Source organism: Girardinichthys multiradiatus, chromosome 23, assembly GCF_021462225.1.
Source record: "Girardinichthys multiradiatus isolate DD_20200921_A chromosome 23, DD_fGirMul_XY1, whole genome shotgun sequence".
Classification (NCBI taxonomy): Eukaryota; Metazoa; Chordata; class Actinopteri; order Cyprinodontiformes; family Goodeidae; genus Girardinichthys; species Girardinichthys multiradiatus.
In genome coordinates this window covers 45,685,522-45,710,925 of record NC_061815.1, presented here as the reverse complement: position 1 = coordinate 45,710,925, position 25,404 = coordinate 45,685,522, and the positions used below count along the sequence as shown (strand labels likewise).

At 38.6% G+C, this 25,404-nt stretch overlaps 1 protein-coding gene across 3 annotated transcripts in view; it reads right to left on the bottom strand.

Annotated features, from left to right (window-relative positions):
• LOC124860098 (LIM and calponin homology domains-containing protein 1-like) overlaps positions 1-25,404 on the bottom strand; it is a 111,140-nt gene that overhangs the window by 47,915 nt on the left and 37,821 nt on the right. For all 3 annotated transcript variants that reach the window (XM_047353073.1, XM_047353072.1, XM_047353074.1), the window contains exons 2-4: positions 19,980-20,050; positions 10,725-10,794; positions 2,249-2,355 (exon numbers count right to left, since the gene is read on the bottom strand). In XM_047353073.1, coding sequence (XP_047209029.1) covers positions 2,249-2,355; positions 10,725-10,794; positions 19,980-20,050 — 248 coding nt within the window. The remainder of the gene's footprint in view (positions 1-2,248; positions 2,356-10,724; positions 10,795-19,979; positions 20,051-25,404) is intronic.

Genomic DNA, 25,404 nt, shown 5'->3' with positions numbered 1-25,404 from the left:
CAAAGATCCAAAGCCAGAGATTTCTGTTTGCTTCCCAGAAAATAACTTTGAAAAGACAAGAAATGTTACAAGATCAAACTGGAGTCCTCATGGTTCTGAGCTTGTGGATTATTGCTCATAAATAATTAATTTATCGTTGTAGATCAAGTTTGTCCTGCCTGATAAATCCAAGTTTGTCTGAGTTTGAAAAACTTTGTCTAATGTAGAAAAGATTTATTTTTGTTAACAAGAAAGTTGCAAACATAATGAAAACCGATATGCTATTGCAACAATAAAGTTTATTTCTCTCTCAAGTTACAGATATAACTTTTAAATCTGCCTTTAAAATTCAAGTGTAACCAGAAACTGTTCATCCCAGATAAATTTGATGTGAAGTAAATAAAAAACATGGTAAATAAAGTCGAAAGAAAGTCAGTAAATGCTATGATTATATAATGCTCAGTCTAAATGACTGAGCTGGATCTATGAAATTGTGGTTTCAGGACAAAGTAACTGAATTAAAATACACGCATCATCTGGTTTGTGTCTGAGGCAACTGATTGAGGTTTAAAGATGTGGTAACAATTTGCCCCCAAAGTTCATACAGTCCTCCAGAGCCCTCTGTGAAAAGCTGCATATATAACCTCAAAAAGAAGCATACATAAAAGTAATTAAAAACATGACAGAATCAGAGGACATTTGAGATGAAGAACAACCAAACGTTCTGCTAAATAGGACCTGTTAAACACATGACCTCAGCCTGGTCATGCTTGTTTCCTCCTGCAGACATGGATACTTTCGGGACCCCTGGTAAAGATGTGCAAAAAGGCTTAAGATAGATTTGTGTTTTATTGCTGTAGCATAATATACACACCTTTAATTTTTATTACAGTTTAGAGAGTACAAAAAATACCACAAAAAGAAATAATTGTGTTGACCAAATCATTGGTGGCACTTATTGTTGAACTTTCCATCTGTTCTGGATCCTTCACCTGCTGAAGGAAAACATGATGCCCCATTGTGAGTTTTCTGGCTGAGGCAACCAGATCTTTATTTAAAATCTCCTGGTACTGCAGAGTGCCCGTGATGTCTTGCATTTTTACCAGAGCTCCCAGGTATTAGGCCCGCAGCATCACAGATGCTTTCACATTTATCCTTGGTTACACATGTCCTCTCAGGTGAAACAAAGGTTGTTGCTGAAAAGGTCAAACCTAGTCTTATTTGACCAAAGCACAAAGTTTCAGTTAGCTTATCAAATTTGACATCTTCATTTTGTAGGACATGAAAGTTCTCATATTTTTCTGATGTTTACACTGTGAAATTATACTACTGCTATAAAATAATAATTAATTTAAGGCTGTATTCACATTTGCCACTTTTGGTCTGCTTTAAACGGACCAGAGTTTGTTTCCCACCTTGGTCCGGACCTTTTGTGCAGGTGTGAATACACTCAAGCGAACCCTAGTCCGGACCAAACAACCGGACCGAGACCCACTTTTTGTGGTGGTCTCGGTCCGCTTCCGAATGGACTCTGGTGCGGTCCGCTTATGGTCTGAATACAAACCGGCCCCGATCCGAACCAACTACAAAAAGCGTACGTCTCTTTGGACATAAAAAATGGCATGTTGTAAGGTAATCATACCTGATAAGCTGTGTGTTGCTTGGCAACGCTACTGGTTTGTTGTGGGACAAGGCACGTAGAGAACGGAACGGGGTTCCAACATTATAAATGCAACGTCTCAAAGTCTGTGTTGAATGAGTTGCTCTTCAGCCTCACAATAATATTGCAGCTGTAATAACGGAACAATTATGCAGAACAGAGGAGCTGCACGCAGCACGTCTACAGCTGGTTTCCTAAATTTCCGGGTCTGTGCTCTGTCCCGCCCCCGTCATTTCTGTCCAATGGGAGCCATGATCGTCACCCACGTGGCTTTGTTTACAAGTAATAGTTCACTTGTAAAAAGTACAATGTGAAAACAAACCATACCAAATGAAAAAAATAAAGTTCGCTTTTGGTCCGGACCAAACAAGCGGACCAAAGGACTTTCCTGGTGTGAATACACCCTAAGGCATTTTACACATGGTTGCCAGGGATTCCAATACATTCATCCACTTCTGTATTCCTTTATGGCTGTTTACTCAAACCAAGTGTCTTTTTGTAAAGAAAGGAAAAACTAAGTATTCCCCAGCTAGTTTTAACTGGGATTATTGGCTTTGGAATTAAAATTGTAGGACACAAGCAAAGAAACGCTGAATATTTGAGTCTTACTTGGCAGCCGGACGTGTCGATGTGTCCTGCAGGTCTCCGGGGTCAAACAGCTGGGAGCCTTTCAGTCCCAACTCCTCACAGCCTCGCAGAAAAACACTGAGATTGTCCTGTGCAGAAAGCAAAACAACGACAGGGTACAATGACAATCAAAGTATGATATAACTCACCAAAATAGTCTGTCTCAGGAATAATAATGAACTGTAAGGTGCAAGACTAGCTCATGACTGTGATCAAGTCAGTATCGATATTTACTGCACATAAATACAGATGGAATAAAGTTTTCTGACCTCTTTTTCAGACAAACCAAATCACGGACACAATGAAAATCTGGATACCTGCTCAACAGAAAGATGACACCGCCAGGTTTTATGTCCAGGTTTAGTACATCTCCTTTCTCAGACTCCACGAACTTTCACTCTTCAGCTTCAGGTTTGCTAAAATATTTTTCTTCCTACAATCTTTCATCAGTCACCTCCTTTTCCCTGGTCATTCCTTTCCTTCTATTTGTACATTTCAGCCCTGAGTGCTGCAGTCCTGCGCTCTTCCCCCGTGTCTGCTCTGACAAACTCTTTGTTGGATGCAACCTGAGTCAAGTTCTCTTGTGTTCCCAGGTTCTCCCCCTCTCTCTTGCGCTCTCTCTGGGCTTCTTTCAGAGGGCTACAACTAAAGCCCTTCCCTCTCTTTCCCTCTCAGGGTGTCACCATTTCCTCTTCATTCAATTGTCCTAAGCCCTCTCCTTCCCCTCTTACATGATCATATTCCCATGCAACATGAGCTTATTCAGATCAAAAAAGTGGATTTAGATGCACCCTTCAGGGTTCTTAGCCAAATTTAAAGAAAAAAGACATTTGTTTTAGTTTTGCACACTTACAGGGCATAAGAATATATGCTACAAACATAAGCTCAACATGGAAAACACTTGTTCTCACGGTCCTTTTGCACTTGGAGCAAAACAGTGGATCTAAACCCACCCTGCAGCTTCCTGTGTTTTTGGGACGGGGCCATCTGTGCTCTCCTGGTTGGGGACCCCACCCACAGATACACTCACACAGCCATGTCTCTGAGAGAGGACTCAGCAGTTTCTTCAACTGGTTAAATTTCAGTGAGGGCTCATCAACGCTTTGATTAACTGCATCTTATATTAAGTTATTAAATAGCTTGTATTCTGTTTTAGAGCAACTGTATTTTACCTTAAAAAGGGGGGTTATGGTATCACCAAGGTTTTCCATCATACTGTTCTCGTGGCTTCAAAGCCTTTTAATCAGATGCAGCAGAATGTGCCAGAATGACTGCAGTTCTCTCCAGCTGCATGGAGATTAGAGTTGTGCAGGGCTGCCCTTCCCCCACCTGTTGCCACACACTGCCAATCAGCTGGCTGAAAAAAGACTGTTCAACTTTTCTCTTGCAGGAAAGACAAATTTGGCTGTTTGGAAATATTTCCGGTCGCAGGAAACAAATTGTCAGGGTATGGAAACTAAAGGAGTTACTCCCATCACTATTAGTAAACTAACACTGTTTAAAAACTACAGTTGGCAAGCTATTAGTAGCAAGTCTGTTAAGCAGATAGCCAGACTTATTAAACATTTAATATCAGCTTTTTTACATAACATTTGCACTACAAGGAGGAGAACACTTCTGTGTCATAAATGCTTAAAAAATACTTCTTAACAAAGAGACTGTTTATTATATATTTTGCTTAATTCAAATGAAAATAACAATAAATAAATGTAAGCAATAACATGATCAGCAGTAAGAATGTTTGCCTTTAAATTAAACCATGTTACATCAGATTGTTTTAATTTGCTGTGTAAAAACCACAAAGATGCAAAATCAAGGTTATCAAACCACAAAAATCTCACACTCAAACCTACAGTTGACATTTTTTAAAACAAAGTAAAATTCCTTTTTCCAAAATCAGATAGTAGTATATATTAAGCGGTGTGATTATTTTTCTTCCCAACAAAGCACAGTTTATTTGTTGCTGACAACAAAGACTAAAAGGTTTTAATAATTCTTAATTGTTAGACATATAAGTGAACAAATAAACTTTTAAATGTCATACTTATGTAAAACAAACCAGATTGTTGAGGAAGACAATGCATACTTTAATTCTGTAAGTTAAACAGAGTGTCTCTGAATATTTAACTAGTAATCTATGACTTTTTTTTAAAATGAGGTATAAATAAGTGACACAGAGGAACTTTTCTCAAAGAACCTAATCAAAGTAGGAAAGACAAGAGAGCATTTTAAGTCAAATAGAGCAAGTGTGTGTTGATTTTCATAAATCAGAGCTGCCAATAAATGTGGAGTGGGCTGTAATAAATATAAATATCAAATTATCACTTCGCAAAAAGATTTATTTACATATTGTTGATTGAAATCCTCACAGTTTAATCCATCTGGAATTTTAAACATGCGGAAAAAGTGAAATTATAAAACGTAAAAACTATGTTCTTTCAAAGATGAGTGCTACATCAAGGTTTCTTGATGATTTTAATGAGAACTTTGGCATCTTAAGAACTTCTTATCATATTTTCTTTAATATATTGTGTGGACTGTTGAGAAAGAATAAACCAGTCTCTTACACAGCATCTGTCAGACAGAGCTAGACCAACTGTGTCCGCTGATATGCGTATCAGGGGTCACTGGGCTTCGAAATAACAAACATCAGATAACATTCACTAACACAACAACAAATTGCATAATGTTTTGGGTCTCTAATGACTATGTGCCAGCTGTTTTGAAAGACGGGAGATTTTGCAGCCTACTGCTGCAGGAAACTGGGCGTCTACCACAAAGAGATGAGTGACAGCAGAATGTTTGTAGAAGGACTTTGAAGTCGAAGTTTAACTCAAAGTCTTGTTCACTCCAATCCAACACCAATAAAAAAGAAAATAAATAATTTTAGTAAAATTCATTGAAACTCAAACAATATGGTGATGAAAACTGGAAATGTCACATTGCCTTTATAATAAAAATAAAATGACATACCAGATAATTTAGGATCATTATCCATACATATCCCTCACAGAATTTTAAATAACTTAACCAGAAAGTTTGTTTCTGACAGGAAGAGAGACAGATGTCCATTCAAACATAACAAAACAATGTAAAAAGAGCATCAAAATGAAATCTGTTTTTATTCACGTTTTATTAAAAATTGCATTGGCCTTTATTGGCTTTACAGCACTCAAACCCTTCGTATAACTGCTGATCAGCCTTATTGCATTTTTCTACCGATACTGAAGATTTATCTTTAGTGATGAGCTCCACGTTTAAAAAGTTTCCTTGTCCCAAATTCCTGCACAGGTTCTCTATCAGAGTCATGTTTGGGCTCTGGCTGGGCCGCTCCAAAATTTTAAAAATGTTACTTTAGGACAAAAAAAACATGTTGGTCCGATTAAAAGATTACTTTAAACCTAAATTTACCAGGGGGAGAAAATGTCAGAGTGATTTCAACTGAAGAGAAACCTCATAACAGAAAATATATATTCAGTGTAACACACTGCCAAATAGACTTCAACATACCAAATGTCAAGGGGGGGGCTGAAACAAAGGAGAGAGGAAAACCCAGATTATCTTTGAATTTATGAAAAAGATCTACAATTCACCACTACATATGTTTTCTAAAATTGTAACATCCTAAAAATTGACCACATTTCAGAAGCTTGGACCAGGTATGGGCCAAGTTTCTTACCATTGAGATTCTTACCATATCATACCCTTGAAAAAAAATACCACTTTCACAGTATTTACATCAACTTTAAATAAAAACAAAACAGACTAAAATGTATAACATGATCTAATTTAGTTTGCCTAAAACAGAAAAGCAATAAAACAAGGATACATTTCCCAAAATAAGCTAAAGTAAATAAAGGTATCTAATTATGAAGGTTAATTCTATTTTAGTGTTTGTCAAGAAAAAACCATTGCTTCAAACCTGAAACTTTTTATGTAGAAAACGAACCCGAGTGAAAAGGAACTTCATCTTGACGCAGTGTGCTCCGATAACCTCAGGATACTAATAGAGCGCACAGCTTTGATAAAATTCTGAGGCTGGAATTTAAACAATGATATTTCCATTTGCATCATTAAAGGCTAAAAATACCAGTCTTTCATTGCCTACATGACTGACAAAAAATGCTTGATTTAACAAGGGAATTACTACTATTCATCCATGCTGCCATGTCTATTTACACTGAAAAACACAAGAGAATTCAAAGAAGGCTGAAAACAGCACATCACAACCACGGCGAGGTCAACACAGAGGTCACCCTCCAAAGCAATGAGGTGTTTCTTCTAAATACAAAAAAGCCTCAACTCCACAGAGACTCGTTAGTCTCCCATTAGTCTCCAAGCAGGAAGAGGAAGGGGGAGTGGGCTGTTTTATTACGATGGGCCAGATAACAGAAAACAACTTCTTGTTTGTGTGTTTCTCACCTCTGTAATCACAGCCAAGATGGAGAGAAAAAATCTGTGCAAAACCAAAGGAACTCAAGAGAGAGAATTATGAAACTTGGAGAGAATAAAGGGACCTATTGTTCAGACACAAAAACCCCTCTAAGGTATAGTGTTCTTCTTGATTTTGTTTTTTTATGTGCTGACATCAAATTACTAATGTAAAAATGTTTTTTGTTTGTTTATTGTCCCTTTGGGCTAACTAGTAAATGTTCGTTCCTGTTTTTCTAGTCTTGTAATTGTGCAGACAGCTCCTGTAAATGATTAGATGTTTGTCTTTGTAATGTTATTTTATGCTTCAGTGATTGTTGCTTCAGATACAACATGCTGCACACCGTGTCAAAAAGATGCATGATAACAAAATAAACTGATTAAAGATTTCAAAAAGCAACTGTTATATAACAGTCACTAATCTTGATGAATTCAAAGTCTTTGCTGCACTTTGTTTGGTGGGCAGCAAGCCTCCCACCCACCATGAAAGTGATATTATAAAGGACTTTCTCGAACAGCAAGGCACACCTACACCCAAATATCCTGCACTAATTAGTGATGGTTGTTCCTGTTTCTAATTTTGGCCATTGTTGATTTTAGGAGAGAGTACATGATGAAGAACTGCCTGTGAAAAATAATCTACAAGTTAGACTCACTGGCAGCAATACAACGATCTATCAAGCTTTTCCAGGCAAAAGGGTTCACTTATGATTTTCCAAGTTTAAATTAAAATCTGATTTTCCTGTCATTACAATAACTAAAACCATAAGTTTGGTCATTTTGGCTGCAGAAAGATTCCTAAAACTGATTTAACTCTGAAGTAAAGTTGTACAGGCCTAATAATGGGTCCAGGCTCCAGGACTGAATACAGCCATGGGATAAATGAACCACGCCGTTGCTACTACCATAAGTTTTAAGAGGGAAAGTAGCAGCCAGGTGCTGCTTATCAGGCGTACTTGGTTTATTGATCAGCATATGGGTGTGTATATACACCATGCCAAGATGGTAAGATATCAACAATGACCTTAGATGAGATATTGATGCAGTTCATCAATCTGGATTTGCCAAGAAAATTCACCCTATGGTCAGACTGTGGGGTGTCCAGATATATCACAAAGGCCTACATGCTGGACTCTAAAGACCACAGTCAGCATGTTAACTAGAAAGGTTCAAAACAGGATAAGTAGAAAAAAACACTGAACAAGTATCACCTGTTTGGAAGAGCTGAGGGAGAAGCTTCACCTCTCTAAAAGGAACCTGGAAGCATGACTTGGAGATTAGTTGAAACGGAATATACCACCAGACGTCTAGAACAATGTCTTTTATACAGATCACATCGAAGTAAAGATGCGTGATAATAACACCCAGAAGCATGTTTGGAGGAAACCAAAAACAGCACAAACTCTTAATCCCAACTGTAAAGCACAGTGGTGGGGATGTGATAATGTGGGCTTGGCTTGTAACCATAGGACCTGGGCACCTGGCTGTCATTGAGTCCAATGTGTATACATGTCTTCTAGAATAAAATATTTCTGACTGTTGGGCCAACAATATGACAGTCATCCTAAACACTGCAGCGAATATACAAGTGAAGAGCGGAAAAAGGAAAGAACCAAGATGTTGGAATAGCCCAATAAAAGTCCAGACCTCAACCTGAGACAAAGCCCGCTGATAAATTTCAACTAAAGCAACAAAGTAAAGAGGTGTGGCCTAAAATTCATCCAGAATTTGAAAGTCTGCAAAAGTTGTATAGAAAACAAAGGTTTCAAGTTATTTTCAGTTGGTTCTGCAAACCCCTGAATCATGGGGCGTCATTATACAAAAAGTAATAAAAGTATTCTGGTTCCAATGACAGTACATTTAGATGATTACCATGTTTTCAAATCTTTTGATTCAGCGAAAACCTTAAGGTTATATATGAGATCTTCCACTCTGAACTGTTCCAGATAAAATCAACAAATACTAACTTTGACAATCTATCTTTAAAACCACCCTCAGTAAAAATAAGGCAGGCATAGGAAGTGAATAAAATGTGAGTTGAGCTCCAATGCTATTAACTTTCTTAGCCTCTGTTTATATGTGAGCACTGGTTTTGAAAGGCTGCTTCATTGAAATCAAGGTCATAGGTCGTCATTAAAGAGCTCTACTGTATTTGACTAGACTGAGCTGAAAACTATCAGGGTTCAGATCTGCTTCAGTCGACAGGCTCTCATTCAAAGAGACTCAAACTGAAAATTCCTCAAAGAAACCACAGACAACAGTATGAAATATTCATATTTCTAAAAAAAAGAAGCTTATTAGATATATAATGGAAAAAAATCATTTTGGTTGTTATATAAAAATAAACACCAGAAAATGTAAATGTGAAAAAAGTGAAGACTGGAAGACACCATGATGCTATGATCCAGGTTTTTAACAGACAGGATGTTGATCTGATTTAGTGCAGAACTTCCTAAATGAACAATAACAGACCTTATGAGGATTTGGTGTCATACATGACTGTTGATGGACACTTTGGCTCTGGAGACTGAACCTGACATCATTCATCTGCAGACATTTGTAATTTAAAACGGACTCCACTCCTGGTAGCTTAAGATACAACTCATTTTAAAGCCAATGATTCACTTTGTAATACTTCAAAACTAGGTGAATAAGCATCCATCATTAAATTTAACTTTAACCCTTCATAATGCAGCATGAAACGAACCAGACTACTTTACATGCCTTTACATGTCACCTAAAGGTCACCACCTCGTATGATGATGAAAACAGGACTCTCCTGGAAATGCAAGGTTTCTGGGATGTAACATAATGAGAACATGATGTATCATTTCAAAGCTTTTCCCACTTTTAATGTGATTTTATTGTCTCGCACAGTTAAACCGAAAACTAATTTGTTAATGTAAAAAAAATTAAAAGCTGCAACAACTGGGTTGTGTCATGTGTGCACAACCTTGAACTAACACTCTGTGGAAACACATGTGGGAATAAATTACAGCATTTAGTCTTCTTTGGTAGGAGTCTATCAGCATGCTCCTCCTTGACTTGTCAATATTTGATCACTTGTCGTTGCAAAAGGTCTGTAAATGTATCAAATTGGGAGGACAACTCATGTCCACTGTGCCCTTCAGGTGACTCAAAAACTTTTCCTCTGCAGAGGCCATTCTTTTGTTAATTTTGAGGTATTCTTGGAGTCACAGCGGTGATGTTAAATATAATCCCTCTTTATCTTCTGCTTTGTAGCAGACACCTGAAGGTTCTGGGTCAAAACTCACTGTTCCAATTTTATCTGAAGAAAAATAACGCAGAGCATGAAGCTGTACAGTTGGGTGTGTAGTGGGTATCTAACCACATACAGCTACATTATGTAGAAGATCAAATTTGGTTTCAACAGACCACAATACATTCTACCACAGGGTTGTGATCGATTTTAACCAGAACTAGATGTTATCTTAGGAAAAAAGACTTCTTTCTTTCAACTCTACTCCTTAGATCCGACATATTGTGAATGCAGAAGACTATTTGTCAATTATTGAAAGATACTCAACATTAGTCGTCATTGTTGCTTCATATTTTCTTCAATTATGACTGTCTTTATTGTGCCATTATATATATTAAGGCTGCGTTATATGATAAAACATGCGATACAGTTGGTGAATGTCTAGAAAATTATATGACTTAATATATAAACATTACTATTTTAGCAATGAAACATGTAGCTTCTTAATGACTCACCATCACTTTACCTTCTAAAACACTTTTATGTTGCATTAAACAAGTAGTGTCCCCTTATATATTACAGGCATAGAGAGGCTGAATGAAGGGGCTTGTATATGCTGTGGATTCATTTTATAGTACATTTTTACCGGCTAATACATTTTGAACCTCTCTGCTGCCAACTGCACTACTGTGCAGCCCAGATGGAAAACAGCAACTACAAATATGGGAACAGATGCAGGCACATCCAGAGGCTGTTTTAAGTTCATGATGATGGATGCAAATTTGAATATAAAACAGAAGAACCTACCAGGCCAGCTATTGGTGTTGGCAGCCGGTTAATTTTCTTTACCAAGCCGGGTCTAATGGAGCTCAGTAACCTGATGAAAAGATAAAAGTGGGAAATAAAGAATTTAGAGCAAAGCAAAGTCCCATCTTAAAACATGAACTGATACCAAGTTTTGATTGAAGTTCTTTAAATGATGAAATCAAGACAAGCAATAAAAGTGCAAACGCAGAGAACAAGAAATAAATCCAAACATTCTGAAGGCCTCATGGTGGCCTCTTGAAGATCGATAAAGATAAATACTCTAAATTAGACAAATGGTCTGAAATTCTCCTTTTAACCTTTGAACTTAATGGGTAAAAGGTCAAACTCATAAAACTGCTATAAAATTTTAACTCAGTATGTTTCAGTTATGTAAAAATACTCCCAAGTGGTTACATATTTTACCTTTGTATAAGATTTGCCTTGCTTTGGCTACCATACCACTAAAATATTTCAATGAACAAACTCCCACAGGTTCAGAGCCAGGTTCTGGATGGTAACAGTGCTTTGCAAAAATATTCACAAAAATATTCAACTTCAACATATTTTAGTACAATTTGATCCAACAAACCAACACAAAGTGAATGACAGTTGTGAAGTGAGAAGAAAACGATAAATCCATTAGAAAATATTTTACAAATAAAAGTCTGAAAAATGTGGTGTGTACTGTCAATGATTGTGTAGCAGAGGACCCTGGAATACAGACGGACAGGCAGCATGATGGTAAACGAAATGATTTAATTAACAAAAACTTACTACAGAGGGTGACGGCAAAAGCAGACATGGGCAGGCTGGAACAACTGGCTTGGCACGATCAAAGGGACAAGACATGAGCAGAGATGGTGATCCAAAATGTTTCAGCGGGGAATGAACAGAACAGAGGTGTATATATGGAGCAAGAACCAGGTGAAATGAGGAGACTGAATGCTAGGTGAACCGAATAAATTTAATTGAGACAGGAGAGAACAAAACGTGGCTGGAGCAAAACAGAGACTCTTGAATACAAACTTAAACACAACTAGTAAACCATGAAACTAAAGCATAAGCAGATCCAAAAAACCTAACTTGACAAAACATGAACTACAGGGGTTGGACAATGAAACTGAAACACCTGGTTTTAGACCACAATAACTTATTAGTATGGTGTAGGGCCTCCTTTTGCGGCCAATACAGCGTCACTTTGTCTTGGGAATGACATATACAATCCTGCACAGTGGTCAGAGGGATGTTAAGCCATTCTTCTTGTGGGATAGTGGCCAGGTCACTACGTGATACTGGTGGAGGAAAACGTTTCCTGACTCGCTCCTCCAAAACACCCCAAAGTGGCTCAATAATATTTAGATCTGGTGACTGTGCAGGGCCATGGGAGATGTTCAACTTCACTTTCATGTTCATCAAACCAATCTTTCACCAGTTTTGCTGTGTGTATTGGTGCATTGTCATCCTGATACACTGCATCGCCTTCAGAATACAATGTTTGAACCATTGGATGCACATGGTCCTCAAGAATGGTTCAGTAGTCCTTGGCAGTGACGCGCCCATCTAGCACAAGTATTGGGCCAGGGGAATGCCATGATATGGCAGCCCAAACCATCACTGATCCACCCTCATGCTTCACTCTGGGCATGCTACAGTCTGGGTGGTACGCTTCTTTGGGGCTTCTCCACACCGTAACTCTCCCGGATGTGGGGAAAACAGTAAAGGTGGACTCATCAGAGAACAATACATGTTTCATATTGTCCACAGCCCAAGATTTGCGCTCCTTGCACCATTGAAACCAACGTTCGGCATTGGCATGAGTGACCAAAGGTTTGGCTATAGCAGCCCGGCCGTGTATATTGACCATGTGGAGCTCCCGACGGACAGTTCTGGTGGAAACAGGAGAGTTGAGGTGCACATTTAATTCTGCCGTGATTTGGGCAGCCTTGGTTTTATGTTTTTTGGATACAATCCGGGTTAGCACCCGAACATCCCTTTCAGACAGCTTCCTCTTGCATCCACAGTTAATCCTGTTGGATGTGGTTCGTCCTTCTTGGTGGTATGCTGACATTACCCTGGATACCGTGGCTCTTGATACATCACAAAGACTTGCTGTCTTGGTCACAGATGCGCCAGCAAGACGTGCACCGACAATTTGTCCTCTTTTGAACTCTGGTATGTCACCCATAATGTTGTGTGCATTTCAATATTTTGAGCAAAACTATGCTCTTACCCTGCTAATTGAACCTTCACACTCTGCTCTTACTGGTGCAATGTGCAATCAATGAAGACTGGCTACCAGGCTGGTCCAATTTAGCCATGAAACCTCCCACACTAAAATGACAGGTGTTTCAGTTGCATTGTCCAACCCCTGTAGAAGACAAAAACTAAAGCATGACCAGGAAAATAACAGAAGCATGATTCAAAACCTATCAAGAATAATAATAATAATAAGAACCGAAAAACATCCACAAATCATGACAGTCCTTGTATTCTGCCTCCTTAGATGATACTTTGTAGAACCACCTTTTCCTGCAATCACAGCAACAAGTCTTTTGAGGTATGTAACAGGGTTGAAGATTTAGGGAATTAACATTTTTACTAAATCTTCTTTGCAGAATAGCTTAATTCTCAAGTATTTTCATAAACGTTTAATGGGATTTAGGTTTGGACTTTGACTAAGCCATTCTAACAAAAATATGCAGAATTCTAAATCATCCCACTGCAGCTTTGGATCTATGTTTAAGGCTGTTGTTCCCCTGGATGGTGGATCTCAAGTCATTTGCTGCCTCTAACAAGTTTTCTATCAGTGTTGCAGCTACACCCATCTTTCCAACAACCCTGACCATCTTTTTTTCAGCTGTTAAAAATATCCCCATAGTATGATGCAACCACCACCATGTTTCACTGTGGGGTCGGTGTTTTCAGGATGACGTGTTAGTCTACACATAGCTATAAATAACTGTCTGTATGTAGACCAACATGTTACATTTTTGTCTCGTCTGACCAGAATACATGGCTTGTAGCAAACTGCAAACATGAGTTCTTAGAGCTTTCTTTCAACAAGGACTTTCGTCTTGCAACTATTCCAACTTAGTGCTCTTCTTGCACAACCTGTAAGTTTAGATCAGATCAGGCAAGCTACCTGTAAAAGGCTATTTGTGCAAAAGCCATAGGATTTAATCATGTCATGACACGTGCTGTCATCAACTCCATTTGTGCTACGGCCAAGCAACATAAGAGCTTTTAAGCTTTTCCTGGAAGAATATGAAGATATCCTCCTTCAAACTAAAGTCAGGTGTCTGAGTAGAGGTAAAATACTGGATCACTTTTTTCCCTTGCTGGATGAGATCAAGGCATTCATGGAAATGAGGGGATACCGCCGTACTAAGTAATGTTGGGGGGCTATGGGATTTGGCTTTCCTAGTGGACATGACCAGTAGTTGCAAGGTAGAGACAAAACAGGGTGTGAAATGATCAGTGCTGTGAAGGTGTTCAAAGCTAAACTCTCATTTTATATTCAGCAGATACAAAATAACAGATTTTAGCATTTCCCCTCAGTTGCAAAGATGTTGAAATCCCAGTCAGGGGCAAAAAAGGTGCACAGATTCTGTGATCTGCCGTCAGACAGACTGACTTTGAGAAACTGGAGACCTATTTGACATTTATTGCTAACCCCATCCTGGATGTGAACATCAGTGAGTTGTCAGGACAGACAGACTGAGCTTTCAGTGTTGATCATGTGGAAAAGCAGATGGAGGTCATACTGTAAATCTCCACAATGATGTCCAGCTTAAATCCCAGTGACATTCTCAGGATTTCTGGAGTTTTGCAGATCCAGACAACTATAAAAGTCCTCACAAGGCTGCTCTGAAAATAGCTGATTTTTTTGTTCAACATTACTGAGTGAATCTTCCTTTACTGACATGAATGTTATAAAATTATAACAATAATTATGACTAACAGCTGAACATTTAAATAACCTCAGTGAATACACTGCTGCGTACAGCTCTCTGGTTGAATCTATGCAGTGCCAGCCTTCCCACTGACAAACAAACTGTGCAACACTTGAAAGTTATATGAAGGTGGTGGACCTATGAGCTCAGAAATTCGTACTGCTTATTGTTTGTTTATTTTGACAAAATGTAAATTTTAAATTAATTAACTGAGTTTTTTACATGTCTCTGTAGTGTTATTCAGCCTGCCTATGATTTTCAGTTTTGCATATTTTTTAATGTAGTCTCAATTTTTTCAACCATTTTGAACAAATACAACACTAAAATGCTTGTGAATGAAAGTTCTTCTACACAATATGTGCTATGTGTTGACGTTTTTAATGTATTATATGGATAAGAAGCATTTCCTTGTTCTTTTTAGTCATTGGCTATTAAAATAAATGTTGCTAAGAATGAGTAGTGCTATGGTGTTTTTTGTGTAAAAGTATCTCACAGAAGATAAAAGGTTGGAGACCAGTGGTTTAGAGACCCATGGTTTAGATGGACGGTCATGTCTTGGTAGGTTTGCAGTTGTGCCATCCTTTTTGTTTTCAGATGATGGATTGGACAGAGCTCTGTGAGATGTTCAAAATGTGGGATATTGTTTTATTTTCGAACTCTGCTTTAATTTTTTTAGGTTTCTCCCTGACATATCTACTGTGTTCCTTGGTAGTCATGATGTGGTTTGTTCCTTAATGTTTTTTAACCAACCTCTAAGGACTTCACAGAATCCAGAAGTGGTTTCTAATAACTAGTTAGAAGGCAACTGATTACTTTGGACTTTATTTAGGGGTATACGAAAAAAAGTGAGCTAACTAAAAATTTAAGCAGATTTTGAAATGTAAAATTTTTTTTAAATCATATATAATTGTCTTTTCACTTTGTGATTATGCACAATATATGTCTATCATCCACCCATCCATTGTCTATACCTGCTAATTCTTACAGGGTCAAAAGGGGAATGGTTTCCTTCTCCAGCAGTCATTGGCGATAGATAGGGTACAGCCTGGATAGATCGGCCGTCCATCACAGGGCAACACAAACACAAAGACGACAAAAAGCCACACAAACACACTCATACATAAGGGAAATTTAGAAAGACCAATTAATTTAGCGGTCATTATTTTGGACTGGCGGTGGAATCTGGAGTTGGTCAATTGGTTCAGTGAACAACATGCATATTAAGGTTCATCTCTTTCTTCCGTTATCTCTCATCAAGAAACAATCCTTTCTCTGGGGCCAAATACAGTACATTCCTGCAAATATCCAAGAAGAAACAGCTTTACAGTCCCCAACTCTCCCTCTGTTCCTCTCTCTGTCTCATATTTCACCTTTTGTGTGTGTTTTCATCAGAGGAAGCACTATAATGACTCTACCTTGTAAATGGGAACCCCCCCAACCCTGGATACACAGTATTAGATATCAGCGGTCCTGTAATGCTGACCACATTCCAGCAGTTAATATGAGAAGAAGAGCCATAATTTACCTTTTTAGTGACCTCTCATTCCCCAGGTTCCACTCATGTACTCCTACTCTAGTTAGAGTTTTCCCACTGGTTTATTCATTTCCAAAAATAACGTTAAAGTAACTGCAGGAGGCGGATGTTTCTGTGCTCCATGAACATTGTGTAGGTGTGTATATAAGAAAACTGGCTGATAGCAATGACAGCATATCTCTACTCTAAAAGAGATCACTTGGGATAAAATGACTCCCTATTTAAAGTCTTTGTCGCTGTATCTACCTGAATTACAAAAACAATTAAATAAAACAATAACTAGGAATGATGGTCGAGGATATGTTGCGGTTGTGGTGCAATTAGTAAAACACCATATTTCCATATCAGAAGGAGAACATGTTTTTTTGTTTTTGTTTATACTGAACGCTGTTTCAGATTTAAAGTAACAGTGAGAATGTTTCCATGCCTTCAAAGGAGAGATTATTTTTGACAGAGACATAAAAAACAAATGTGTCCTCTGTGTCTTGAAAAAGGAGAAGATGTGGGTGAGTACTTTGGTTGTGGACTTAGGTAAATTCAAAGGTCCCATCACAAAAGTTTGAAAGTGTTCTCACCTGTGGTAATAAATAGAATTACACTCTAAATGGAACAGAAACAGACTGTGTCCTGTTAATATAAATGTTCAGTAAGTGAAATTCACAATGTGACTGGTAGAAGGAATGCCTATTATCCATTCCCAGGGTAAATTAACTTTGTGAATGCATCTGTAGTTTGGAACTATTTTAAAACAAACCAGAAAGCAGTTCGGCCAAAACTTTCACACTTAGCTGTTGGGGTATATTTCCAGGAGGTAGCGACATATAAGGGTCCTTGAGCAGCATTATGCAGATAACTGCACTCCTATGACTCTACAAGACCTGAGGTTACTTCTCAGTGCAGCAGTGAAAACAGGCAGAAGGCTGGGGCCCAGCTTCAGCACCACAAAAACAGAAGTGTCTGCATCCACCTGGACCAGGGGTCTGCAACCTGCGGCTCCAGAACCGCAAGTGGCTCCAAAATGGCTCTTAATAACTGCAGCTAAAAATGGTAAAGAACCAACTAATGTTTTAGTGTATAGATATAATGACAGAGGCATATTTTACCTGTTTTTTGTGTTTTCATTAAGTAATTGCTTTGAATTTTCACAACAGAATTACACTGAAAGTACCAGTAAAATTTTCTTTAGATCTATATTTCTTGTCATTAGTTTAAAAACTAAGTGCTTGTTTTACATCATTTTCCCCAAGTATCAAAATCCCTTAGAAAAAAATGCTCTCCATCCTCTTTTTGCTAAATTTATGTGCTTTTTAAAACCCCAAAACACATCTGAAATAGTAGTTCTTTAAATGACAACAAATTTCCTAGTTGAAGTTTAAAACAATTTTTTTTCTTAAGGTCTTGTAACATTTGCAGCTCTAAAAAAGCGTTATTTAGCTGGACTGCAGGCAAAAATGGGTCTTTGGACTCTAGAGCCATTGTTAGGTATTGTTAGATTTAGCGTTGTATGTTATACTTAATTTTCTTTTTACTTAAGTGTTAGGCTTCTTAACCGGGACCTGTGTCGAAATTTCGTACCTTAACATGTAAATGTGAGCTGGTATAACATATATAAAAGTCCTTGAATCCCCAAATCCTTAAAGTTGGAAACCCCCGATCTAAGCAACTGTCTTCACTGTGGTACGCAGATGTCCACAGTTCCATTATTCAGATACCTGGGGAGCATTCCCCTTAAAGACATTTGGATTGACAATGAGGTCCATAACAGAATACATCAAGCAAGCATCAGCTGCCCATCAGGGCCCATGAACATTTCCACGTCACTGCTGGCATTAGCCTATGTTTCTGCTCTCCTCCCCATGCAAGGATCTTTAGCAGAGCCAGACAAATACCAAATCAGATAACTCTTAAACAAATAAAGGTAAAAGCTAAAACACTGGTCACTGTGACTCAGTACCTGCAAACAATCTCAAATGAGTCGGATCAGTTTCAGGCAGGGAACAAGCTGCTACTACGCCTCTCAGCGTGCACTGCAACTCTGACGTCACCGCCAAGCGGAAGCCAACGCTTGGTGCTATTCCAGTGTGAACCGTTGTTGGTCACGCAAATTAAGCAATATCTGCAGAAACAGGATCACACGGGCGGGTTTACTTTTTCCACACTGGCCCTTCCCAGAAGAGTGTGACAAAGATGGAAATTTGTTTGATATAAGAAGATCAGAAGATTCATATCCCAATCAAAGTCGCTATCCAAGGGAAGACAAAAACCTACAGAGGTTTCCCAAGGAAATAAATGTCCTCCTTGTTTGGTCAGTCGACTGCAAAGGTTCATCCTATTTTCCCCCGTTTGGAGGAAAAGTTAACCGGTGAGGTGTAATTCAAAACGTGACTTAGGATCACCATTAGTTAATCCAGTGCTTTTACTTGTTGCATGAAATATTGATTGTTGTTTGAATACTGTTGAACTCTGAAGCGTGGCTGTGCAGCAAAGTTTGGATGAGTGCGTTCACTGTGTTTTGATTAACTGAGTACTGACTCAGTTGGAGATAAAGTTGGACTATTGAAGTTTTCATGCGAAGCAGACTGAAGCTGTGGCCTGAGCCTCGTGGTCTGCCTCGTGGTCTGCCCACTCCATTGTCTCATTGTTTATGGCCCTTTGTGTTTTTCCACTGGGTTCCAGCGTTTCCTGTTTTATTGCCCTTTGTCTTAAGAAGAGCTGGCTATCAGCTGTAAGTGGCTAAAGTACCAGCTGCAAGGTGGTTAACCGCATCTGAGCTGGCCTGGTTCTACCGTTCTACCAGCTGACAACCGCTATTGAGACGTTTCAACGGACCAAAAAAGGCTTCACTGTTTATCAATTTATTTCAATTTTCCAAGTGAATCCAAATTGTTATTTTATTCCCACTCTTGTCCTAAACTGCTGGTTTGATTTCCATATACACTCAGCTCCATTGTTTTGGTTAGTCATTTACTCACTTTTGTAGAATAGTGCATGCTTATTTAGGTGAAAGTGAAAGTATAAATATTTATAATCAATAATCATAAATCCCCACAAATCAGAGAAATAACCTCTTATAATTCAGACCTACTAAAGTTGACATTTGGTGGGTTTTTTTCATTCTTGGACCTTGCTAATTCTGCATTGTGCTTTAAAATTGTGACTTTAATCCTCTGCCCACTAAGGAGAAGCTGGTACCAAATATCTGCAGTGGTGACAACATTTAAATCACAGATAACACCTTGCTGTGCATAACGTGTAAATGGGAAACTATTGACAACATCACTTCAGAAATTTCCCATTTTAAAACAAGCCGTGCCAAATTGGTTCTGAAATCTTTACCGCAATTAAGAAAGAATAAAACTATACTGGTTTTCTTAAATTTGCCCAAAGGCAAGCAAGAAGAGAGAATTCAAGTTCATCTGTTCAGCTTCATATCTGCTGCGACTGTAAATAGGCAATGAAGAGTCAAGCCTGAGAAGGATCTAACACAAAGCCTTTTGGATCGCTGAACTAGATTATTTTATGAAATCTGAGTGTGATTTCTTTTCTTCTAATAATGCTGAATCACTCAAGGTCATTTCAGCCAACTTTGTTGAAAATTTTAAATTGATTGGGCAGGGTACACAAATGGCCCAAGAGTACAGATAAGACAGTGAGAACCATTACCTAACTAATGTGGAAGAGAGAGACAAAGACAAACAGAGAAGAGAAAGACATAACAATTTCAACAACATTTAGACACAGACATAAACAGATGCAGCAACAACTTACTCGCACAGCAGAATCCCGTTCTCCAAACCTCCTCGGAAATCCTTGTCACCAAAACAGCGTCCAGTCGCAGCCTACAGGATTGAACAACAACAACAGTGATTCACTCAACTGTAACACTAAAAGGGCTCCAGATAAAATCATTTCAGGTTCAGGTTGTGGATACTAGAATGACAGCCTGTCAGAAAAATACAAAACAACTGATACAACCTTTATCCTCACCTCTTCACCTTGACCCAAAATCTGAGACTCGCTGGAAATAGGAAATGAACACAAATAGAAGACAGCCGTATTTCCAGTCCCCATGTGGTGGGGACTGGAAATAAACACTAACAAGCTTGACATAAGCTGCAATCATCCCGACCAAATGGCCGTGGTAGGATAATGTGTTGCGACGGAGGATTTATCGGTTAATAGAGGCTCAGTCCTGCTGAGGGGAAGGCAGTCTGTATGGGCTTTCATGACAGTTAATCATAAGACAGAACTTTATTCTCATGTGCAAACACATGCAGATGTTAATTTGCTGAAGCAAATCATTTAACAAATTGCTTATTTTGGGTATATAATTAAAAATTTTGTAATCTTATTGGACTTTTTCCCCCCAGAAGATTACAGGTTAACCTAGTGTGATTGAACATTTCACGTTTATTTCTGAAGTCTAACATGAAGTTGAACATCTTCAAAGAAAACGTAAACAACATAATGAAAAGATAGGGCCGGCTCCTAAGAATGTGCTGTTGAATGACTTCCAGGGCCATTCTCTTTTAAGGTCCATTTATTCTGCATGAAAAGAAGGAGACCCCTTTCAGTTTGCTTGTATGGAAGCCAAAACAATTACAAGATTACATTTCCTGAGTGAATCTTTCACATTTATTTACACAGCTGTGGGAAGAGTGCAGACTTGTAGACTATGTGGCCTGGCCGAGTGTTTCGATCAGCTTCTTGGCTCTCTGGGGAGTTGGGATGGGCTACAAAAGAAATGGACTGCTGTGTTTCAATGAGAGGGGCCAATGGCTCTGAACCTGCAAGAGGCGCCATGTTTGGTGTTTATATGTGTGCCTGGCCAAAACAGAGAAAAGAAGAAGATACAAACTTTTACTGTGTGGTGAAATAAAGCTATTCACACCCAGTGTTCACTGCAGTGGGACAACTTGTGTTGCAACTTGTGGTGCACAATCAAAGTAATAAGTGGAGCCAAATTATAAGGCTAAACAACTGGTAGGGACTTGCTAAAAGACCTCCCTACCTGCCAGTGGTGACATTTTAGAAGTGCCAAGTAAGATGGTGCCTCTATCTAACAGCCTTCAGACACATATTATCACGCTGCAGGGCATCAAAATAAACTCAGCTGTCCAGCTCAATGTTGTGCAGAAGATCACAGGCCAATATGATCTCACACATTTTCACATTTAAGTCTGGTAGAGCTCCTCCAGCTAATCAAAATCAGACCCAATTACTGCTCTACAGTAGCCCGGTCCAAATGCAAGCACCTATGATTTCCTGCTGTGGAGTATAGATGTTCAAAACACCAGGAGAGAGTATCTGCACCATTATATCTTGGAGAATTAGGTTTCCCTATTTTAAATGCAGTTCTAGATTTGGTCATAGCTCGATAATAATGTGCTATGTTAAACTTATGATGCATCTTAATAAATTGAAATGTCATTAAAAACTTAATGTGATTCAGTAATTTAATTCAAAAAGTAAAACTGATTCATTATAAAATTATACATTCTAAGCATTTATTTCTTTTAATGATTAATTCTTACCTCTAATTAAAAGAAATTATGTTTCTCAGACAATTAGAGCAATACAAAAGATAAAGATATGTAATACATAGATAAAAAAGATATTTAATACAGAAAAAGCATAATGATGGAAAGTTAAGTGGAAAGAATAAGCGTGGTAGAAAAAATGCACACTCAACAGGGATTGAGAGGACAGTGAAGCAAAGCCAACTGAAGAATTAAGATGAAATTCACTAGATGTTGACTGTGGCTGGATTCAGTGCTTATCACATACAAACATACCCAGAACATGAGCTACAGCTGTCTAACTCTGCGTGTTAAGCCACGCATGAAACAAAGACAATGTCAAAAGCATCTTATATAGGGTAAGAACAAAAAGGACTGGACAGTTGTTCTTGTTTGAGATTTCAGTGTATCAAAATTGATACATCTCAAACGGAGTGCACATCCTTTCTTCTACTGTATACATGATTAATGCAATGGGCCATGACTTCAGAAATCCAACTGACAAACCAAAACAAAAATGTAACGCAAAAACTTGAATGAGGTAAAAAATTTAAATATAGCATGTGTCTTATTTTGCTCAAGAGTTTAGCCAATTGGAAGGCAGAACGGAAATAAAGGAAATATGAACCTGGAAAGAGAATTTGTCCATACCAGCAGGTACCAGCAGGAATTAGGAAAAAGGCTTTTTAAAAATGGAGGGATGGATTCAGAGCTAGAAAGGTCTGGATCTGAACGTGGAGCAGGGTCATATGATGGTACTCAATTAAAGAGAGGAATGTGTTTTTGTTGTCACAGGAATGTTGCTCAGATTGTTTCACAAACGATCACATAATTCTGCCTGGCTTTGTTTTCCCACCTATTCACTTCCTTCTTATTGGAAAATCTTCATGTCTGGACCAAAGTCCTTCAAGAAGCAGCCATTTCTTTTGCTCTGGCATTCAAAAGCAAATGGAATCTCTGCTGATTTAGAAAAGCATGAATAATCTTAGCTTTCCCAAAATCCAGTTTACCTTAGAAAGCTTCTAATTCTGATTCAGATCATTTTGATGATATGTAAATCATAAAACACAGAGACTTAAAATGAATTTCATGACTGTCTCAGTGCTCGCTCCCAGTCTGAAACAGATTACTGCATTCCTTCAATTATGATGAGCGTTCAGTGAAAACAGGCAGTTGCAATCTGAGAAGTCCAGCACTTTACAGCCACCTAACCCAAATTAACCACCGATAATTCAGGGACTCAGAAAGGCTGGGATTCCTTGACGTGGGGAAGTTAAACACTACTTACTTCAAGGGCTCTGAGGCTAAGCCTGCTGCAGATCTGTCAGTTGTAAGCCTGAAGGGTGTAGAGCATAAACTGAAACAGGCTCTCAACCCACAGGCCTGGTTTCCAGCAGCATGCCTGCTCTGAATTCACATGCCTGCTTTGCAGTCAATAGCATTCTGCATTACGGGACGACAAGTTAAGTGTATTACATAATCCAACAAAGTGCACGCAGTCACAGAATGCACGTAAACACATCTTCTGGCCAGCAGCCACTAATCTTGCTAATTCAACTTGGCAAGAGCTTAAACTGTGAAAGCTTCTGGTTCTAAGAAACAAAACAAAGACGAGAGTGTCCAGCCTGGTTTACTGGGACACAAAGCTGATAAAATGAGCAGCAGGGTGAGACACAAACAACTCAAGAGTTTTATGATGCAACATCTAGTGTTTTATTTCCAGAGACCATCTTTCTGCTGTTTACCACTTACACTAAAACATCTTGTGGCACAGAACCAGATATGAATCTGTCAAATTTTCAGATCTTGTATCACTGAGTCTGATTACTTCTGATGGTTTGTATGAGTGGTCCCTCTGACTGGGCGTTAGAGGGGACCCAGTCAACACTTAGAGCTCCAATGAGTTCAACCGAAGATCAAAAGTGGTATTTGTCTATGATCCGTCATCCAGGCCTTTTCTGAAGCTGTCACCGCTGACACCACGGTGGGGGTCCTTCATGGAGGCGATGAAGCCTTTACTCTGTGCTCAAATTTCTGGCATATGAGAGGTAATGTTAATGAGGAGTTGGTGAGGGGTGACCTAGACAGAGCTGCCTACAGATTTTATCCAAACCCTCTTTACAATGGTCTTTGATCATGTTTAAAATGGTTTGGGACTTGGTTTTTTGGGTAGTTTCAAGGTTGGCATCTAATGAAATCACAGCATACCTCAAGTGGAACAACGTCATTAAAACTATTTAGTTGTAATCAGTTATTTAGCAATTAAACCAAAAACAATATTTCAGGGGCTGCACGGTGGCGCAATTGGTAGCACTGTTGCCTTGAAGCAAGAAGGTCCTGGGTTCGATTCCCGGCTGGGGGTCTTTCTGCATGGAGTTTGCATGTTCTCTCCATGCATGCGTGGTGTTCTCACCGGTTACTCTGGCTTCCTCCCACAGTCCAAAGACATGCCAGTTAGGTTAATTGGTCACTCTAAATTGCCCTTAGGTGTATGAGTGTGTGTATGGTTGTATGTGTGTTGCCCTGCGATGGACTGGCGACCTGTCCAGGGTGTACCCTGCCTCTTGCCCATAGACTGCTGGAGATAGGCACCAGCTTCCCTGCGACCCACTATGGAATAAGCGGTAGAAAATGACTGACTGACAATATTTTAGATAAATTAGATATTTTGGATTAAAAATGCTGAATGAGTACATTGTCTGACCGCTGAGGCGGAGACTTTTAGTTCATTATTCACCAAATCCAAACCAACCTTAGCCAATTTTTAGCCAGTGTTTAGCAGGTCAAATACTTTTTCCCTGTTCAATAAATGCATCAACAAAGTGTATGTTCTCTGATGCAAGTTATGGACATTCTTTCTCATCGCAAAAATATAGATAATCTCGGAATCCCTTGACTTTATTTTATTGGTAGTAATAAGTAGTTAAGCTGTCAGAGATTTTATGTGATTAGGGATGATTTCTTGCATTCTTCTGGTTCTACAATCACCACATTAATCTGCACACAGACTGCTGAAGAAAAACATTTAAACATGGTGACTTGCAAAAACTTAATGGACCACACATAAAGCAAAGTACTTTATCATTTAATGTAGCCATTTTTGGCGGGATGTTTTCTTTTTGGCGGGATACAAGATGGATGACTTTAAGTGAACTTCTCAAAGCGTGAGACATCCTGAGGCCAAATAAAGTTTCACTGCCCAGGCCAGAGAAAGTGAACAAAAGTGCATTGGGAAATAGGGATCATCACAGGTAAGGAAGGTTTATCTAATATAATCACCATAGTATTAGATGGTGGAATTAGCACTGGAGTGTGACAGACTAATTTCTGAGAAGGACAATGAATTATGATGCATTTAACCTACTTGATGACAGAAGAGAATTTAGGCCCAACCTGCTTTAATGAAGACCTTGTCTCATTAAATGCATTGTGTCTCATCTTGAAAGACCACCATGAAGTGCAAGAAAAACAGTCTTCATCAAAAAAAAAGATCTAAGTTAACCATTTATTGAGCTACAAAAGGATTACATAAGTTTCTAACAAAAGACAACATAAGAGGAAAATGTGTGTGGGACAGAATGTTATGAAATATCATTATATGGTATTAGGGAGAAGATTAAAAAAATAAAGATGATATAAAGCTACCAAAGGTTTACATATCAGTGTTAAAATGC